Here is a 19957-nt window from a genome sequence, read left to right on the forward strand (position 1 = left end):
TATTTGACTTTAACTAAACAAAATATTTAATTGAACAATTAATGCACAAAACTACAACCATCCTTTAAATATATATTAGATTCGGAAAAAAACAGAAAATCATACTAATAACTGCAGATTATTTATTCTAAAATAAGCATCGTAGTAAAACATATGAAAAATGCAAAGATAAAGATCAACAGTTGAATAATATTAAATAACAATCATCACTCTTAAAAAAATAAACTAATTGACAAAACAGTTATAAAATAGTTGTAAAATGTGATGGATGGATTTTTGTTAAGATAGAAAACAGTAGACTCAGAAAATAATCACACACACAAGAAATATGCAAGACGTGCAACATCCTGTAAATGAACAAACATTATTGGATAACGTAAAATCAGTGCTTAAAATCATCAAACAAAATTCACCATATTTTATACCTATTCAAAAACTAACTGGTGAATACTAAAAATACACGCGAAAGGAAAATCAAAATAATAACATAGGGACATTTCAAAAAATCAGTGAATTTAACATTTCAATAAACCAAAGATTTTTTTTTATTTATTGTATACCTCACAAACAAATAGTGTGAAAGAATCTATAAAATAATACTGTTGTTTTCACAACTTAGTAATACTTATTTATTCTTTTGATTTGCTTTATGGATGAGACTTGGCTGATTAAGAAATTGTTTACTAAATTAATACAGTTCAGTGATCTTACTTGAGAAATCACATTACAAGGGCTTAAAATAGGTACACAAATAACAAATTAATCAAATCCAAAATGTTGAACTTCAACTTAAGTTAAATGTATATTGAAATTAAAGCAAATTTTGCTTTAAAAAGGTCGACCACTAAAAACAGCAGAGACTTGTGTTCAATTACAAATGGGTCTCAATCCTGGGATGCCAGTCAGTTTTTATGTAACGGCTTACTTTTAGGGCCTGGGATTACAGGGTTAACAAAACCAATAGTACAGTAAAGCGTCGAAAATCCGAACGTAAAAAATCCTAACCGCTCCTAGTTAAAATATTGAACTAGCACAGAGACATCAGATGTTTTACAATTTTTCGGGCCATGCAGTCAGCGCCCGGTGGGGAAATGAGTGAATGCACCGAGCCAGTCAGTGTTTTGTTCGTTTCCGTAGTATAAACTCTATATATTTTTTCAAGAAACAAACTGCAGTAATGTACTGAAAATATAATAATATTTAATAGTATTTCTTCAAATAGATTTATGATAGATCAATCTCATGATGAGTATGTAGAACCTCCATTAACTGTCACCCTTTTAATCGTCACTCTCTGTTATCCGTCACTCCGCTACAGTACATAGATTATTTTTAAATGTGATTTTATTCCACTGTACGAACATCAAACAAGCACAACATACAAAATAACAGTTCTTTATTACTATTGTATACAAGTAATTTAAATCTATTAATGTATTATTCACTTGTACATGTATCAAAACCTATTAAATCAACTTACTGTTCAGGTTTATAACAGGATTTCTGTTATCTGTCTATTTGCTTATCCGTCACGCTCCCGGTCCCAAGGGTCAATAGAGGTTCTACTGTATATTGATTTCTCTTAAATCTAACTCTGAAGAAGGCAAAAGGACAAAATATCTGTGTTACATCGTGTGACCTTTTTGTGTACAGATTAACTCTCATTTAAAAATCTTCAATCAGCCATGCCACTTTCCCTTAAAATCTTACTTTTACTTTTGTCACATGCCTGATTCCATTAACACAATTTAAAAAACGAGAATAATATAGTACACTCTTGGGCAAAAACACACAAACATCACTTTTCCAACCTGTTCTGGCTAGTTTGAGTGTTGAACACGCGTCCAGGGAACACCCTGAGGATGGTGGAGGTGTGCTAATGTCACCGAGCCGGGTATATGACAAACAACGACAACTGAAACAGGCTCAACAGACAGCCTACGATGTTGGGGTACTGAAAATGACACAACACGGTTAATCTTTGGAAGATTATAACTATAAACACTTGGTTTGAGAATATTTGCTCTATTGTTAGACTCGTTTGCTTACCTTTGACTTTTCTTTAACTGAATAATTTAAAACTCTCTCTATGCGTAGTAAAATGGAGAAATCCTCTAACAATAAAGTAATGAAGGATAACCAAAAGTCAAGGCGATGGAACAAATGTAACAATAACAATAGAATAATGGTTTCAGTTGGATTAACTACATTAAGACAATTTTAAATTTATTTTAGGAATCACAAGCATCAGTAAACCTTTGTGTTTTAAATTTGGATAGGCCTATAAGTTAACCTACAAAATTTCATATTTTCTGTATAAAAGATTAGGTTTGTATTGACATTCCAATGTTTAAATTAAATTGATTCCAAACTCAAACCAATTTTGAATTTGTATCACACGTTTAATACCTAAATTGTTTCAAAAATAACCAAAACCAATATCAATTAAGACATTTTATATTACTGTATCATAAAAATCTTTTTGATATTTATATTGTAGAAAATTGATAAATCTAGCTTTAAATAGTTTCAGACCCGATAACTATTGCAATTGGAACTAGCAAGTCTAACAGTAGTCATTTATGTAGGCTAATTCATTTATTAACAAGGGGATTAAGAGGAATATTATTGTAAAGATTGAAATGTATAATTTATGTAATAACATACGGTACCAATTTATTGCCACACACAGGCAAATGGGAAATATTAAACTCAGTTGTCTCTTTAAATAAACGTGTGAGGACACATTTTTAAAAATAAATTCTTGATCAGCATAGTACTAGTACCTGTTATTAAATTTACGGAGATTAAATAAAAATACGTCTAATAACACTTCAAACCTATATTATTTACGCCTATGCTGTTAACTTACAAGACATGGTAGTGGTGATCGATTGTGATTAGACACTCCAATCATCATGAGACCCGTTAGGCGAATGAATGTCATGACATTTTTAGTTACTTTGCTTAAATTTTTTTCAGTGATCCAAGAAAAATAATGGTAGGCTAAATAAAACTAATAAATTACCTGGATGATCGGATTTTCCAATATAATGCCATACAGGAACCATTGAAAAGAAACGAGGAAAGTCATCAAGATCATTGGGAATGGTAAACTCTCAGCGCTTTTAACCCTCAGTACATATGCCTGGTAACAGAAAAATGTCATTAGTCCTTCAGCATAACCAGTAGGCTTAAGTAGTCGGATGAATCCAGGCCTACGCCCTTCCTTATGCTCCTTTCACACTTAGGTTTTCTACGTCGAGTTTACTGACTGTATGGCAAGCCTGGGACGGAGGCGTCGTCCTGTTGTCCAGCTACTAGGAGGTCACGAATTGTGGATATTTATAGGCACGCACTGTAGATGTGATACTCCCTTGTGTGGATTAACGTCTGCACTAATATGTACAACGAGTTCCGCAGTGCTATCCTGATAATTAGACCAATTCGTTAATTACTAGGCAAAAATGTGGTTCGGATTCCACTATAAACTGTAGGTCTCATAGTTGCCATTGGCTGTATGGGCTATTAATTCACATCTGTGTCTAAGGAACATGTTTGCCTTAGTCACTAACAAGACTACACGATCGCGCCACTCATCCTACACTTATCTCATCTCCATTCATACCTGGCTTAAAATACCTGTATGGTCGCAATGGCGAAATGTCATAAGGAAGTATTAAAGTAAAGCCATTTAGGCCAGTAAATAACACCCCCGCAGTGAGGGGAAGGGGCACCGAGGACTAGGGGGCTCTGAGATACGATTGTGATCGCTCACTGCAATCGCAGAAAAAAGGTGTGATCGCTCACTGCAATCGCAGAAAAAAGGTGTGATCGCTCACTGCAATCGCAGAAAAAAGATTACTTTGTTTTCGTGACCGTGGGAGACGAAGATGATGTCTACAAGACCAAAGAAGGTGTTCATGATTTTGCCGCAATCAGGGGAAAGAATTACAATGTTTCCGTTACCGCCAGTGACGAAGATGATATTTTTAAGACCGCCGATGATGTAAAAGTTCATGCCGCGATCATGAAACTTGATGATGATTTATCCATGACTAAGGGAGACGCAATCAACACGTCTGCGAGATTTTTTGGATTTGGCAGTGATCACGGCTTTTGTGGAGATAAACAAATAAAACATAAATGGTAAAGTTTTGATGGGGGGAGGTGCACCATACACATGTACTGCAAAGGGGGGGGGGTGCTGCTCAATGTACTTACGCCACTGATCTAGCCTGAAGCAATGTGTAAAATGTAATAAATTATAGGAAGGGGGTAAAGGGTAAAAAGTTACCATGGCTACAGGGTTTTTGACGTAGTAAAGGGAACAAAGAACGATCAGATTTCAAAACCCAAATCAAAACTGTAAATGGTTGGTTATTACATTCTCATACCAGATTTGTGAGTGGAGCGCTGAAGAACATTATGGTGGTGCTGCACGCTACCAGACCTAGATGTGTCCTGGCCACAGTTATATCTGACACCCAGTAGGCATAGAGCCTCACCGACACCATTACCATCAGCACTGCCATCACCTGCTTAACAACTGCATTCTGAAACATACAAGAATGACAACTGTTGTTCATCTATAATGTGTAACATATTTACTGTAGTTTACAACTCTTAGACGGCAACATATTGTGTAAAACTTGTAAACTTGTGGTGTGTTGCTAGCCTGGTGGTTAGTGTATGAGAGTTATTGTGTGAATAGGACGGGCTTAATCCTATCATGACCAAACAATGAGTTTCTTTTTCTTTCACAAATTTGCACTGGAAAAAAATAACCAATGTAAGCATTTGAATGTAACAAATTAAAAATTTTAACCAAGGTTCTGAAACAAAATTTCTTAAATCGATGCCGTTTGAATTGTGCAATTGTGTAACAACTTTGTCACAGGTTTGGGTACAGTGGAACCCTTCATATCTGGCCACCATGGGACTGAGCCCTGGCCAGATAACAATTTAGGTGCAAACCAGCCATTTAAAAAACCATAGTTTATCCCTAATAAACTGTAATCGATAAATTTAGTCAAAAGTAGTGTTTAAGTCTCGTTTGATTATATAAAAATATAAATGTTAGTAAAATTATAGACAAATAGAATAAAAATAGACTGTCAAAGGAAGGTTCCTCGATGTGCCGCTAGAGCGTGCTCAGTGTTTGATTCACTGCCGTCGTCGGCTCCTCGCCACATGCAACCAGCAGACGCTGCAGTGGTGTGCGCCGTAACTACATGGCCCTCCTAGCGGTGGACGCTACAACATATGCTCACCGCAGCACTACTGTCTAAATTTAATTTTTTTCTCTATGGTAAAATCAATGGAAATTTTTTATCCGTAGAAAAAATTGGTTTTTGACTAAATATTACAATTAGCCCATTGTACTGTACTAAACACATTGAAAATTATCAATTACTATTTAAAGGTCAGGCAAGCCTACTGTACTAGCGCAATCTAAACTGAGTACTCGTAACCACAGTTCAATATAAACATACAGATAGGCTGTGAGAGCATCCAAGTCGCAGGGACTAGTGCTTGCAACTAAACTACGCATTTGTGAGCTGTACAAAATACCTCTCAGTACTGACTTCTGAGAAGAGGTTTACGGCTTAAAAGCTACACAGAAAATAATTTTAATATTTCTACACTATATTTAATAAACTTGTTACGCTCAGTTAACCAAGAGTACTGGTCCCATCGTTGAAGTTAAGAGTAAGCTCAGGTTCAGGTTGTCATTAAAAATAGGCGTTAAAAAAATTATACATGCTAAAATTCATACTAACCTTACGCAAAGTGTAGGTGTAGAAAATAAATATGTAGCACATAAATAGTATCGTTCCAACGCTGTTGACTAGGACAATACTGGAGTCATCAATCAACAGTCCGTAACTTAACCAGAGGCCACACCTAGGCAATACAATTACAATTGTAAAAGATATGGTATTAGATTAGTTACATAGGACTATAATTGTAATATTCAGTATTTATTTGAATATTAAGGTTGCATTATGGCATTGATGTTTGGGTAGGGAAGTCTACCAATGGTCAAAGATAATACACAAACATAGGCTATATTTTTGTACCTACATTATTCATTATATAAAAAGTGAAAAAGTGTTGCTTTTATTTTTACCCTATCAATTATTGTTTTTTTTTTTAGATGAAATCAAAAGTATTATATATATTGTGAAATAAAAAAAATCTTGCTTTTGGAAAGACCAAATTTTTTAAATTAAAAAAAAAGTTTTAAATGTTTTGACTTTTGACGATTGTCATGAACTTTGTACATAGTTTTAACGACAATTTTCAGTTTTCGTTATTAACTTCCCACCTAAAAAAAACTTAAATTTTCAAAAAAAAGTTTTTTTTAACGTTTTCAAAAAAACCTTTGAAATCTTTTCTGAAAAATAAAATGTACGTACGACAAAAATCCGGCGACAAATTGCAGACAAGATACATCACTAGTTGTTCCTTTCTGGACGAACTTATTGCACACCAACCTGAAAAAATCAATGCAATATTACTGTATACTAATTTTTTATGATATAACATCTTGAGAGTATTAATTGCAAAGCAATGAGACTTCTAAGTACACTTCAGTTAACTGGCAGTTTAAAAAATCACTTAAAACAATGATCATAAAAAAACACCACGCAACGCGCAACAGATTTATCCACTGGTTGTTACAAAAAGTAATAGGTAACAAAATTTAATACACACAATTACTTCTTGGTCACATTTACAAAATCATGATAAGCCGTCTGCGATTTTTTTAAGGGTTGGCATAAGTGATGGCTGATACCAATACAATTTTTTTAAATAGTTTTATTTTCTGAATGGATTAGTTATACTACTTCTTTTAAAATATCCTTCCATTCTTGACTACTATTTCTTTATGTCCTCCCATATAGTATTTTTAAGGTAGGCCAATGTGTTTTTCAATTAAAGAAAAAGTTAATGCAACAATCATCAGTTAATGAATCAGGCATGTGACAGAAAAATATAGGTATGATTTTAAGGAAAAGCGGCAAAGATAGTTCAACACGATTAGGTACCTAAGATATGAGGGCTCAGGTTCTTCATCTGTACACAAAAAAAGGACCTAACACAGATATTTTGTCCTTTTGCCTTCATCAGAGGTTAGATTAAAGAGAAATCAATACAGTAGAACCTCTATTGACCCTCGGGCCTGGCAGATAAGCGAATAGGTAGATAACAGATATCAATGTTATAAACCTATTACAGTAAGATGATTCAATAGGTTTTGGAAGAAATTAGTCCCAGTACAAGTGTTGTAAATACACACAGAAAAAACAGTTATTTAGTTGTAAATACATATTTATATTTAAATAATTATATGCAAGAGTAATACAGAACTGTAATTTTTTAGGTTGTAATTGTTTAATGTTTGTTCATAATAAAATTGCATTTAAACTAGTTGCATGATTGTGGTACCTAATAGCGGTAATTTTCAGGTTGCCCTATCTTCGCAGACGTTTTGGGTATCGGTATCGGAATACATTTTTTACGATCGATTCTCAATACCGATTTCCAGGTATTGGTGGTACAGTATCAAGAATTGACACATCACAAGCTAGCATTGTAACTTACGCGCCAGACAAGAACTGTAGAATTGTGCTGATTGAAGCAGTAGTTGCAATCATTTCTTTATGATCAGATAACTGGAACCCTTGGCTCAAGTTCCCTGGACCAGGACCTGATAAGGAAAAAAATAGTTAGCCTAGTTACTTACATCGGGACATTATTAGTAGCATTGACCGTTAGACTTTAATTTTTTTAAAGTTAAATGAACCACTGTGATGACTGTGATTGAGCTATTGTCATAACTGTACGATCTCTTTTAGTTGTATTAGGGTAGAAAGACTAGCGAGAGCAACACGAACGGGAGCTCGATCATTTCCAAGATACAACGATCACATAAGACCTAGATGGAGCACGTTGGCCACGACGTGAAGCCAGTATTTTTCCTTAATCTTCACCAAAATGGTGGCTGCCGGCTGTGATGTGCCCTAATAGCGGGCGCAACTAATTAAATTAATCTGTGACAGATAATATGAGGTTAGAGTCACTATTGTTAACAATAAGTTGTCTTTTCAGGTTTGATTAAAAGTTAGTGTATATAACAGAAATCGTTAACTGATAACATCAAACTATGTCATGTATGCTCTCTTCAATAATATCTTACCTGAATTATGTCAAAGAAACAGGTGGAGTAATAAGTTAGTTCAATAATTGTTTAGCACTCGAATTGTTACCAGTTTGTTGGTGCCAATCGGAAAAACAGGCTTTTAAGCCGGGTTAACACTATACCAGTTGGTGAGACTGTTGTCTTCGCCAATTGTCATCACATGATTGTTGATGGCTACCGGTAGTTGTCCTCAGTCTATCCCTGGAGACCACTGAATTTTACCACGATTGTGAGGGTATTTGGCAAGGCAGTTGGCATGAAGAGTTTACACGAAGCTAATAATTTCATACCAGTCAGTTTGTCTTCTGACGATTGTCTCGCCTAATGACATCGTGTAGACCCGGCTTTAGCAAAGCATTTCTAAACAGTTAATTGTTTGTAAGAAGACCCAGATAGATTTGCCATTAAAACTTCTTTCAAATTTTATATGGTACATTATTATGTGATCATGGTACTAGGTATGTGGACCTGAGAGCGAGGAACGGAGGTTTCCGGTCTGAAATGTGATCATGGTATGTTAAGATTAATAAAATGGTGTGTTAGTGTTACCTAAACTTTGTGTTTGATTTATACCAGACTGCAACAAAATACTTCCTCCAAGGCATAAAAATAAAACCCTTTGTTAAACTTATATAACCGGTGAAATAGTTTAAGACTAGTGAACATCTAAATAAGTATGAGGCCTACCAAATATTTTTGTAATTTTTACCACTAAAACTGACCTGCATCAGGGATATCAATGAAGTCCAGAGACATGCTTCAAACTCAGATATATCAGCACAATACTTTTATATCAGCACAAGGAATCATCACCAAACTGAAAATTTGATCAAGTAACTTATTTGAGGCTGTACAATTTAAAACTATGGTAAAATAATGAGTACCTACCTACATGAATAAATTAGTAAGCTAAGTTAGCCTATATATCCTACTGATATTATTAACTAGCGGTTACCCGGCATGCGTTGCCGCGCTAAGAACTATTATTTTAAATGGTAATTTGTTCTTTACGACAAATAATAAAAATGTATACCTACCAAAACAAACAGAAAATATTTATTTTAATTAATTGCCAGTGGATAAACAATGTTTTTGTTTTTTCATTAGGTGTATTAAATATGGTAAGTCTTTAGGCGTACCTAGCACCACCTGAGCCCGCAACATATAAGCTGTCCGTGTGAAAAGCATGCATTTTCTAAATTTAAACCGGCAAGTCAGGGATTGCCCTTGTTCCTTATAATGGTGATTACGATCGAAAGCAAGTCGCAAAGGAAATTGTAGTCGCTTGAATTCAAAGGGTAATTCCGATGAAATCATTGGTACGGTATTCTTCAGTAAGGGATATTTCTTCTAAACTTACCACTGATAATTGTTGCTTTGATCAAGTTTGGTGTAATTTTTTTTAAATCGTCAATCTGGTTCCGTTGCACAGCTTGGATGGATTTAAGTTTTGCATTAGTTTTATTGGAGTTCATTCTTTTAGTGGCCATTTTGGGGAATAATACGGCCACATAATATATTACCGATAATGTCACCAGATAGAGGACACTTTTATGGACACGACAGTATTAATATTATGTACCCGGGTGGTAAGTTAGTGGGTAAGATAAGAGGGTTAAGTCAGCAAAAAGTGCTCGCGCCCAGAAAAATCTATTGCTGGCCATTTTGCGGAAAAATACGGCCACATTACATATTACCGATAATGTCGCCAGATAGAGGATACTTTAACGGACACGACAGTATCAATATAATGTACCTGGGGGGTAAGTTAGGGGGGGTTAATGCAGCAATAAGAAGTGCGCGATCCTTAAAAAATCTATTGCCAGCCGTTTTGTGGAAAAATACGGCCGAATAGGTTATTACCGATAGTGTCACCTGATAGAGGACACTTTAACCGTGTTTCAATCATCACAGCTGTGTGTTGTTAATATTAAAATAACTTATAGGCCTAACTAATATTTTGCTGAAAGTATAAATAATTCTATTAATTCAGTAGACTATTTCAAGTACGGTATTTTACTTAGTAGGTCTAGTCTTTCTGTTGTCTACTCTACTCGTCTACTAAACATGTTATTGAAATAGTAAATAATTCAAAACTAACAGGCATTGGTCTGCTCAAACAAAACTATCAGTCTACAAACATATATTAGTCTGTAAATTTACAATTTAAATAATGGTAAGAACTACAATTTTTAATAATAACTCACAACTCACACTTCTGATGATCGCAGTAGCATTAAAGTAGGCCTATTTTTCCGTATATTTCCACAAAACGGCTGGCAATAGATTTTTGAAGGGTCGCGCACTACTTATTGCTGCATTTACCCCCCAGGTACATTATATTGATACTGTCGTGTCCGTTAAAGTGCCCTCTATCTGGTGAGTGGTGACACTCTCGGTAATATGTTATGTGGCCTTATTTTACCGCAAAATGGCTAGCAATAGATTTTTCCAGGCAAGACCACTACTTTTTGCCGACTTCACCCCCCCTAACCTAACCCCCAGGTACGGTACATGATATTGATAGTGTCGTGTCCGTCCTCTATCTGGTGACACTCTCGGTAATAAATTTAACGTACGCGGCCGTATTTTTCCGTAAAATGGCCAGCAATAGATTTTTTTCGGGCGCAAGCACTTCTTATTGCTGACTTAACTTAACCCCCCTTAACTTACCCCCAGGTACATGATATTGATACTGTCGTATCCGTTAATGTGTTCTCTATCAGCTGACACTCTCGGTAATAACCTTTTCGGCCGTATTTTTCCGCTAAACGGCCAGCAATAGATTTTATCGACTTATTGCTGACTTTACCCCCCCCCCCCAACTTACCCCCCAGGTACATGATATTGATACTGACGTGTCCGTTTAATGTGTCAATGTGTCCTCTGTCAGGTGTCACTATCGGTAATAACCAACGCGGCCGTATTTTTCTGCAAAACGTCCAGCAATAGATTTTATAAGGCGCGCGCACTACTTATTGCCAAGTTATTGCCAGGTTCACACAAGTACTAGGCTAGGCCTATTCTACTCCTACATCATAATACTTAGGCATACTGGTGGAAATAGCCTATTTCAATATTTTTACCTGAAACCCCATTTAGGCTAGAACCAACCTGAATTCTCATGTTTTCATAAGTAGAGAAATAACAAGTAGCCTACTTTGAATTCAGTTATTAAATATAAAATTCAAATCTGTTAACTTATGACACTATGAAATCGATAGGTTTGTTTAAACAACTAGTCTACATTCTACAAGAACAGAACTAACTGAAAAGAAAAGTCGTGTTGTTATGTTATGCACTATGCAGACAGTTGAGTTAGCGAGTTAGCAGCCAAGAGCCATCAGATCAGCCAACGTTTGTTTTTCTGGGTCTGACTTAGGGGAGGTACGAATGAGGCATTAGTTCAAAATTCCTTCGTGAACAGCGCTGTAGTAGAGAGTACTTTGGCAAAGAAGGTTTACTAATCGCAAAAATAGTTCTGTTCATAAAATAAAATTATAATTGCCTCAAATTCAATTTTATCATTTTTAAAATTATAAAATTAAACTATCATAACCTAACCGAACTAACCAAACTTGCTGATAATGAAATAATATAACAAAAGTTTATTAATAGAAAAAATAATTCTGTTTATTAAATAAAACTAGAAATTGCTCTACTAAAATTCTATAATGACTTAATAATACAATTAAACTGTCATAACCGAACCAAACTTGCTGATAATAAAAAAATCTTGGACAAAAAGTTAATGCCACGAGCGGGATTTGAACCCGGGACCATTAGCATATCAGCCTGGCACGCTAACCATTAGACCACCGAGGCCGATGACTCCAGATCGTTTTGTTGCGGTAATGGCGTTCCCTCAGCTAATAAGAAGCCCACAGCTGTCATCGTAGCCTCTTCTATACCTCCCCTGAGTAAATACCTGTTTTTCTGCTCTGCTTCTGCTGCTGTTTTTTCTGATCTTGACAGACAAAGTGAACTCAGTGCTACCAGCCTTGTCCATGTTGTTATTGAAAAACACTACTGTACTAAAGTAAATTTAGTATTAAAATAAATTATTTTACTGTTGATGAAAAAGTGTTTGGAAAAGTAAGAGGTTACCAGCGTTGCCTGAATACATAACAAAAGAAGGAAAAAGATGAATTTAAAATTCTTTGAACCTCTTATCAGCATAGAGTACCTGAGATCAACAAATTTTGGCTTGTTTCAATCTCATTTGCAATACGGTCATATTTTATGGGGTCACTCATTACACATATCATCCGCACTATTGCCGGGGTGGGCCCTGTGGAGCACTGCAAACCACTCTTTGTAAAATATCGCATTTGCATTTTAGCATGGTTTTCCAGGTCACATAGTAATTTTTGAGTGGAATAAAGTTGCAACTATGAGCAAGAGAATTAATCAAACTATCATGCATTTTAGTGTAAGGGTTAATTTTCCCTTACAGTTTATTTTAGTTGTAAGAAGTAATATTTATTTTGTGAAAGAATACACGTTTTATTTTGTTTCTTGTCTTTAATTATTCCTAAGGCCATAATAAGCCCAATTGTTTAGTTAGAAATAGAATTATTAATTTATTAAAATTATTCTGGTATTATTGGTACACAAATATAACAATGGAAGTGTAGTTGAATAGTTTGAATGACAATAGTGTCAGGATTAGGGAGAGAGAGAGAGTGAGAGAGAGAGTAGAGTTAGAAGTAAACATTGAGGTAGCGGCCGAGCTTAAAAGTCGTGCGGCAACACATCTGGACTACCGAGCCTACCTCCCATACCTGACCCCTACACCCCCTGCCACTGGAAGGTCCTATATAAGCAGAAGCATTTGGGGCACTAGGCAGTTGATGTTGGACGTAGGACAGCTCTCAAGGTATGCACCGTCGTGGTTGAATATACCGCGACTATAGCCATAAGTGTGACGTAGTAAGTCATGTTTATAAACAAATATAAGTGTTCTTCTTGAAGTAAGTCAGTCTTAGGCCCGAGGTGGATAGTGTCGGTAAGTATAAGCTCGGGGTTGTTAGGCATACTAAGCAACCCAATCTTAGTATAGTTAGTTCTACCCAAGCGTTATAACTTGGGCAGAACACTCGACGGGTTGGCTAAGAAGTAAGTATTGTACATTACCGTGAGGGAATACCTCGCGGCGAAGCTCAGCTGATTGGAGGGGGTACCGGGTACACATAGTGAATTGTGTTCGAGCGGATTTAGACTAAGGGACGAGGTAAGTGCCAGCTCGTAACCGAATAAGTCGCGACACAAAAGGTAGAGTAACGGATAGTTACCTTAACCTACAAATAGGTCGGTAGGGTCACGGTTAACATTAGTTACCGCGAAAATTCGATAGTAAAGGCCATATGGCCAAAGTCCAAATTCGATTCGATATCTCGAGGTGGGCGATGATGAGTCCATTGTAGGTGTACTTGGTTGCCGCGGACTGAGCTTTAACCTCGAGATATATTGGGAAATCGAGATTTAGGCTAATTTTAGACCCTGGATAGTTAGACACCTACACCCTGAACTATCTGTGAAAGTTGTAGAAATTAAAATTTATCGTTAAGGGTAAAAATCCCTCACATTAGATATATTGTTAAATGTTTAACAAAACAAGCACGGAGGTGGCTAGACACTAAATCGGGAATATAAGGGACCCGTGACAGCTCTCGCCAGCCCTGGGGTCGTTAGATAACGCAACAGAGGTAATGTGATACATGATGCAGACATAATTTTTATTTGTTGTATGTTACTTAACTTTTATTAATATAATATATTATGTTGTATTTTTACAACATTTTGTATTTTTTTTTGTGACGAGACTGATAGCATCTAATTGTTGAATGGTCAATAAATTCTTGATATGACCATTGAGTATTATGACTATGATAATACACAATATGGTGGAAGGAAAATACAAAATTTTACCATGTTAGAAAACTGTTCTAATGGTAATGGTATGGCAACACTGATTGTCAACTATTAATCGGCTCGGTTCACCAACTGTCAAATTCGTTGTTCAGTCAGTTCTGTTCTGTCAACTGGAACGAGAGGAACACGGAACGACGAACGATAGAAATAGAACAGTAGGTCCATTAACTCAACTCCAACTGTTGAATGTTGTTGAATCCGAATTTCCTTCCTTCGTACTAAACCTTTATCAGCTTATATTACGTCTTAATTCACCAAAACAAACCACTTCGGTATTTGTTGTGTAATATTTATCTAAGAGATTTGTGTTGCTGGTGTTAAGCGATAGTTTTTCGTTGGAAACCTACTGTAATAAGTGATTCTGCCTTTTGTGGCCTTGATTTCGTCCTGCAAGTTCCATACCACGCCCTAAAATAGGCCTATCAGATACTGCTGTTATGGATATGATGATCTCCAACTTGCAACAACAGAGGCAAGTAACAGAACAGCTTAGAAGAGAAGCTGCAATTAAGCGCATTAGCGTATCTCAAGCAGTCCAAGACATCATAAAATACATCTCAGAACATGAGCAAGAAGATTGCCTTCTGGTAGGCTTTAGCTCTCAAAAAGCTAACCCCTTTAGGGAGAAAAGTAGTTGTAATTTACTCTAGAAGTGGTTGTCATCCTTTATTTTTCATCTTTATTAGTTATCATTACTCTTATTTGGGACCAATACACTAAATTACTGGAGGATATGGGTAACATTATGGATTTTGATTCACAAGGCCTGATTTTTAAAATTTCAAAGAACTTTATTGAGATTTTCCGACATTAAGTTATAAGCCTAGTGTTATTTCATATTTGTTGTCTACAAAGTTGTCTACAGGAAATGATAGGCTATGCATGATTTGAAACCTTGGAGTAAACTAAACTTTTAAACCTGACAAAACCATGCTAAATTTATCATAGTTTAAGTTTAGTAAAGGAAAATTATCCCTAAGATATTTTGTATTATTATGATTGCTAAAGAAACACTTGGTAAGCTATGAAAAGCTTACATGTTAACTTACATAACTTAATTAGGCTATTTTGTTTCACTGACACGCCAATTTTGAAATTTAAGAATGTCAATAACTTAGCCTATTCCATTTAAGGCTGCAATTTAGTAAGATTTCTATGCTGGGTACAGCTCGTTACATGTAAGCTGGCACCTGAACAATAGGCCTACTAGGCTTCTAAAACATTATGTGCTGTCATTTGGGTTGTGTCAACATTCCTCCCGACTCAGGTGAATCTGGTATTTTCCTTAAACCTCCACCCCCCTTCCACCAACACTGCCTGCGCTAGGCCCAATTGCCAGCTTAGGGCCTACGTGTAACAAGCTGTACTTAGCTTGATCTGGATATTATCAAATGTGTTGTCTCTTGGATGTTTTGATAGAAACTTAGGAGGTGCATCCATCTGTCCAGTCATAAATCCAATTGAACTTTTAAGACCAATTTAAAGTCATATACATTTTAAAAGGTTGAAATTTCTGGTAATGGCTTACTGTTGTATTTTTTACCTTACCAAATTTAATAGTTGAATGACGTGGATTGATTGTGATACAACTTCACATTCACTCACACCTAGCTATCTTGTTATTTTTTGATCTAACTCCTTTCTTGCAGTAGACCTAGTTCATGTATTTAACACAGAACCAACTAAGCTATGTTGCCCTAAGTTAACACCAAACCACAATTAATATTGCCGATTTTATTTTACAAAATTTTAACCGTGAATCTTTCACTGTTCAAAAGTAATCCATTCAACACAATTACAAATCACAAATGTACGGTAGGATAGAAAATGAAATGTGTTTGTATATAAGGTGTAGGGTAGTAAATGTATCCCATTACAATGCCAGTAGGCTAACCACAGATACCAGATTTTACATTTTACTCCTACTGTATTTTAATGTGAAAACTTTGTAGCCTACTAACTAACAATTAAGTATTTTTGAAGAATTTTTTTAAGCTTAAGAGGTTTATATGCTTACCGGTAACTATATTTATTTTTATTAAACTGTTTAAATGACAAAAAACCTGTTATAAGGCCTACTATTTTTTCAAAGTACATTAGCGCACTAATTTGTAACTTGTTGAATTGTAAATTAACTGTTCCATTGTTAAAAAAATAATAATGATCTGTGTACCTAAAAATGTGTTCTGTACCATAAATGTATCGATGTAAGTTAAATAAAGATATTTCTACAACTCTTAAAGATTTTTATTAGACCTCACTTGAAATATTTTTTTCTGTCTTAATAGACTATGTGGTTTGGTTTCAACTTGTTCAGTTGCTGCACGGGTGAATATTTACTAAGACAAAACCGTTTGGTAAGATTTTTCTAATTTCTTGGTTGAAATTTATACAAGCTAAGCTTGATTGATGATTGTAAGAGGGTGGACTCATGGTCCAAGCACGTCAACCAAAGCTTATTGTGCATCGGCTAAGCTAAGTTAAGCTTAGTCAAATTAAAATTGACACCATATCAAGTTGGGAACTTTTAAGAATTTGTGGCCAATTAACTAAGAAAATTATACAGTCTGTATGAAAAACTACAATTAGGATTCATTTGAATCTAACTTTATCAGTATTAATTTAATGTTAAGGCTTTTTCACACCGACATACTGGACGTCCACGGGCGTCCAGTACTTGGTCCTTTCAAACCGCACAGAAACTTCCAAAGCGTCCACATGTTCATTTGCAGTCAGACAAGTAATGCCACTCATTTGTAGTGTTATTGTTAAGTGCATTTGTTACCTGTGCATATACAGTATGTCTCATCCGCAAGTTCCTTGGTGTGAGCCTGGGATTTCCGTGCCATCGATTAATGAACAGAGTGATAGCAATAGTGATGATGATCTAGTTTTGTTATACTGGGTTACGAAAAGGAGCAATTGGGTTCATCCTACAACAAAAAACGAAAGAGTTTTGGAGTGTAAGACCACGCGGCAGCTGAGCACGTGGTTTTGAAGTGTACTGCGCATGCGCTAGCCCATGGACGCCGTGAACGTTTCAGAAAAATCGCTCTCCGAGCAATTCACCCAAGACCAGCCGCGGACGTTCAGGACGTCCTGAACACGCGGTGTGAAAGAGCTCATTTGATAACATGGGCAGTGATTTCTTGAAACAAATCGTACCGGACATACATAACGTCCAGTACGCCGGTGTAAAAAGGCCTTTAAAACCCCACTTATTCATTAAATTTCCAGACAACACTGGCGAGAATAGTGGTAAGTTCATTTTATAAGCAGAAGAGGGAGAGTATATTTCTTGTCATGGAGCAAGCCTATGCTATTTTTATTTATTGATGCAACTGACTGTTACAAAGCAGCTCAGGTGCAAGAAAGAACTACTTAACTGCTACCAACTATCTATGCTTAATATAACTAAACAAAAACAGCTGAAAAGTTAAATACAATCAAATATCTGAACTCCAACTTTCCAAATCGCTTACAGAGAGAATTCATAAAACTTAAAACCATAATTAGCGAGAATGGTTATTAAAGATGATAGAAGCTGTGATCGCGGCAAAATCCAAAACCGGTCCTGCGGTCTTCTTGGCTTATCACATCTTCTCTTGAGGTTAATGAAATATCATCATCATTTTCAAAACTGCGGAAAAATCTTGCACAGCTTCCGTGGCCTTGTAGATATTATCATCCGTCTCCTACGGTCAAGGAAAATCAAAATCGCCCCTCCGTGAGCTTGAATTTTTCGATCGATCTTGGCTGACGCATTCTGTGATCACTATAGTAAAAGCTCTGCTCAACTTGCCCTATTTTCTGTAAAATACCCCAAATTTCAGTCCAAATCCAATTATCCAAATTGTTTACAGTCCGAATGTGGTACTGTCCTAAATCCCAATTGATTCGCATAGTTGCAGTTCTATACTGAGCTTGATGTGTCTTAGGAGTCAAGTTTTAGCACTACTGCCTATGCTTTTGGTTGACAAATGCTAGTAGTGTGATAGACTATAGGGTATGATCAATGACCGAGCAGTCTTAAGGCGTCTCTCTGGCCAGGAGGGAGACACCCTAGAACGAGTGTTCAAATCCTTCATGGTCAGGTCTAATGTGCTTTGAGAAGTTCACCCACCGTTCAGAGACAGTTTGGAACTGTATTAGGTTGAATTTGAACAGTTTTAAATAGAGCACAACGCAAATAACTACATGTAATGTCAGAACCTGGCTGCCTCCCATCATCATCAGTTTGTCTGCAAACGGTTCTGAAAAGTTCTTGGATAAAATTATTCCAACTAATAATGGGTATCAAGCAGTGAACATATATCACAGGATATCATCTGTTCTAAACGTAACAATATCAAGAGGGGAAATAAAAAACTTCATAGTCAAAATCATTATAATTCAATCAATAAGATTATTACCATAGATAAACAAGCATTTTTATTTTACTGTCTGGGGACATCAAGTTGTGTAAATGCAACAACTTAGCATAACTGTAAGTCTTTTAAAGATAAAAATAATACAATTTTATCTAAAAATTTAGAATATTAGGTATTAAAACATTTGTAAACATACAAACTAATATTGACATTTTTAAGGCGATGTCCTAATTTAAGATTGTTTTGACGATCTTATTAGTTTAAAAACATTGTAAATTTTTAAGGCACTTTTCTAATATCTATTAATGAATATATTCTTTATTTCTGCTGATATGAGTGCAGAATGAAGTGAGACAAGTACTAAAAGCATGATTTGTAAAAAAGTACTAACGGTATCTCCTTTGATTCGAATCACAGAGTAAAAGCATTTCCTCGCAAGTTTAAAAGTATGACTGACTGTAGGGATTTGAACCAGGAGATCAGTTTATAGCTTGGTGATCCCAAAACAGGACGGACTTTATTTAAATAACAAGTTAGGTGCTAAAATGTGGAAGAAAATTTGTATGGAAATTAATTGTTTATGTCCTTCAAAAATAATTTTGTTCATACTCAATTCCTAATAAAATACAATGTCATTCTAAGAACTTTAAATTAATTGATAAACAATATAAGTCTTAAACTATAGATATTAAGACCAGAGTAAAGATAGGATAATACTTTAATAATCAATACTGCATGAATGATACGTTGTAATAATAGTCAAAGATGATACTTAAATATAAAATTGTTAATAAGGCAGTGTATAGAATGCTAATAGAGATAATGTCCTTAAAATTTAAATAAGTACATTATTCAATGCTATATCACATATTGTTCAGTAATTGGTTAGTCTTATAGTTGTCTAGTTATTATTTAAACCTAAATAATACTACACATAGAACATTTCAAAACCAAATTGTAATACTCTTAGGTTACTAAATGCTAAATGGATGTGGAATACTAAGAAGAGGCAGATAACATATTGAATAAATTAAACTAGTTATCTTTTATTTCTGCTGTGGTAGCCTAATTAATTGTCAAATTTGTTCTTCAAAAGCTAAGAGGTATTTTTAAGTTAATTTAAGGCCTGGCGCACACGCTCGATTTTTCGATTGGCCGATAAAAAAATCGGCCAAAAGTAAATCGTCCTTGATTTATGTCTAGGCGCACACGTGGCGATTTTTTAGTCGAGGAATGGATTTTTTTTAGTGCGTTTAAGCTATAATAAAATGTTGACTTTGTTGAATTAACCTGTGTTTGTGCTCTTCTAATTAGATCAAAGAAAAAAAGAAGACAACTTAAATATTGGGTTCATCCGATAGTAAGTCAGAGACTTTTAAATCGGCAGTTTTATAAACTATACACTTTACGTGATGACAGTAAAAAGTTCTTTAAGAATGTCTGT

General features: G+C 35.4%; 2 protein-coding genes across 3 annotated transcripts; one reads left to right on the top strand and one right to left on the bottom strand.

Moving 5' to 3' along the window:
- Positions 1 to 210: 210 nt before the first annotated feature.
- On the bottom strand, positions 211 to 11479 carry LOC128992088 (sugar transporter SWEET1-like). 2 transcript variants are annotated; one of them, XM_054415495.1, is made up of 8 exons: positions 11324 to 11479; positions 8932 to 9026; positions 7612 to 7717; positions 6423 to 6500; positions 5784 to 5907; positions 4398 to 4556; positions 3029 to 3148; positions 211 to 1954 (listed from the first exon to the last, which is right to left on the bottom strand). In XM_054415495.1, the coding sequence occupies exons 2-8, from the start codon at positions 8963 to 8965 to the stop codon at positions 1883 to 1885; spliced, it is 693 nt and encodes a 230-aa protein (XP_054271470.1). In that variant the 5' UTR covers positions 8966 to 9026; positions 11324 to 11479; the 3' UTR covers positions 211 to 1882. The 2 variants fall into 2 exon arrangements, with proteins under 2 accessions (XP_054271470.1, XP_054271471.1); XM_054415496.1 differs by having other exon boundaries at positions 11296 to 11479.
- A 2783-nt stretch (positions 11480 to 14262) lies between these two features.
- On the top strand, positions 14263 to 16378 carry LOC128993449 (guanine nucleotide-binding protein subunit gamma-1-like). The gene has a single exon (XM_054417351.1). It carries the CDS (start codon positions 14581 to 14583, stop codon positions 14791 to 14793), a length of 213 nt encoding a protein of 70 aa, XP_054273326.1. The 5' UTR covers positions 14263 to 14580; the 3' UTR covers positions 14794 to 16378.
- The last annotated feature ends 3579 nt before the right edge of the window (positions 16379 to 19957 follow it).

This window comes from Macrosteles quadrilineatus, unplaced genomic scaffold (assembly GCF_028750875.1).
Source record: "Macrosteles quadrilineatus isolate MER2022 unplaced genomic scaffold, UCM_ALF_1.0 Scaffold_4__1_contigs__length_99947679, whole genome shotgun sequence".
Taxonomy (NCBI): Eukaryota; Metazoa; Arthropoda; class Insecta; order Hemiptera; family Cicadellidae; genus Macrosteles; species Macrosteles quadrilineatus.

What these genes read in the sequence shown, in the direction of transcription:
- LOC128993449 (XM_054417351.1), top strand. Translation starts at nt 14,581, where the DNA reads ATGGATATGATGATCTCCAACTTGCAACAACAGAGGCAAGTAACAGAA.
- LOC128992088 (XM_054415495.1), bottom strand. Translation starts at nt 8,965, where the DNA reads ATGTCTCTGGACTTCATTGATATCCCTGATGCAG. An exon ending in CTACAGTTCTTGTCTGGCGC is followed by an intron (nt 6,501 to 7,611) that starts GTAAGTTACAAT and finishes TGATTTTTTCAG; the next exon opens with GTTGGTGTGCAATAAGTTCG. An exon ending in ACACCTACACTTTGCGTAAG is followed by an intron (nt 4,557 to 5,783) that starts GTTAGTATGAAT and finishes TGTATGTTTCAG; the next exon opens with AATGCAGTTGTTAAGCAGGT.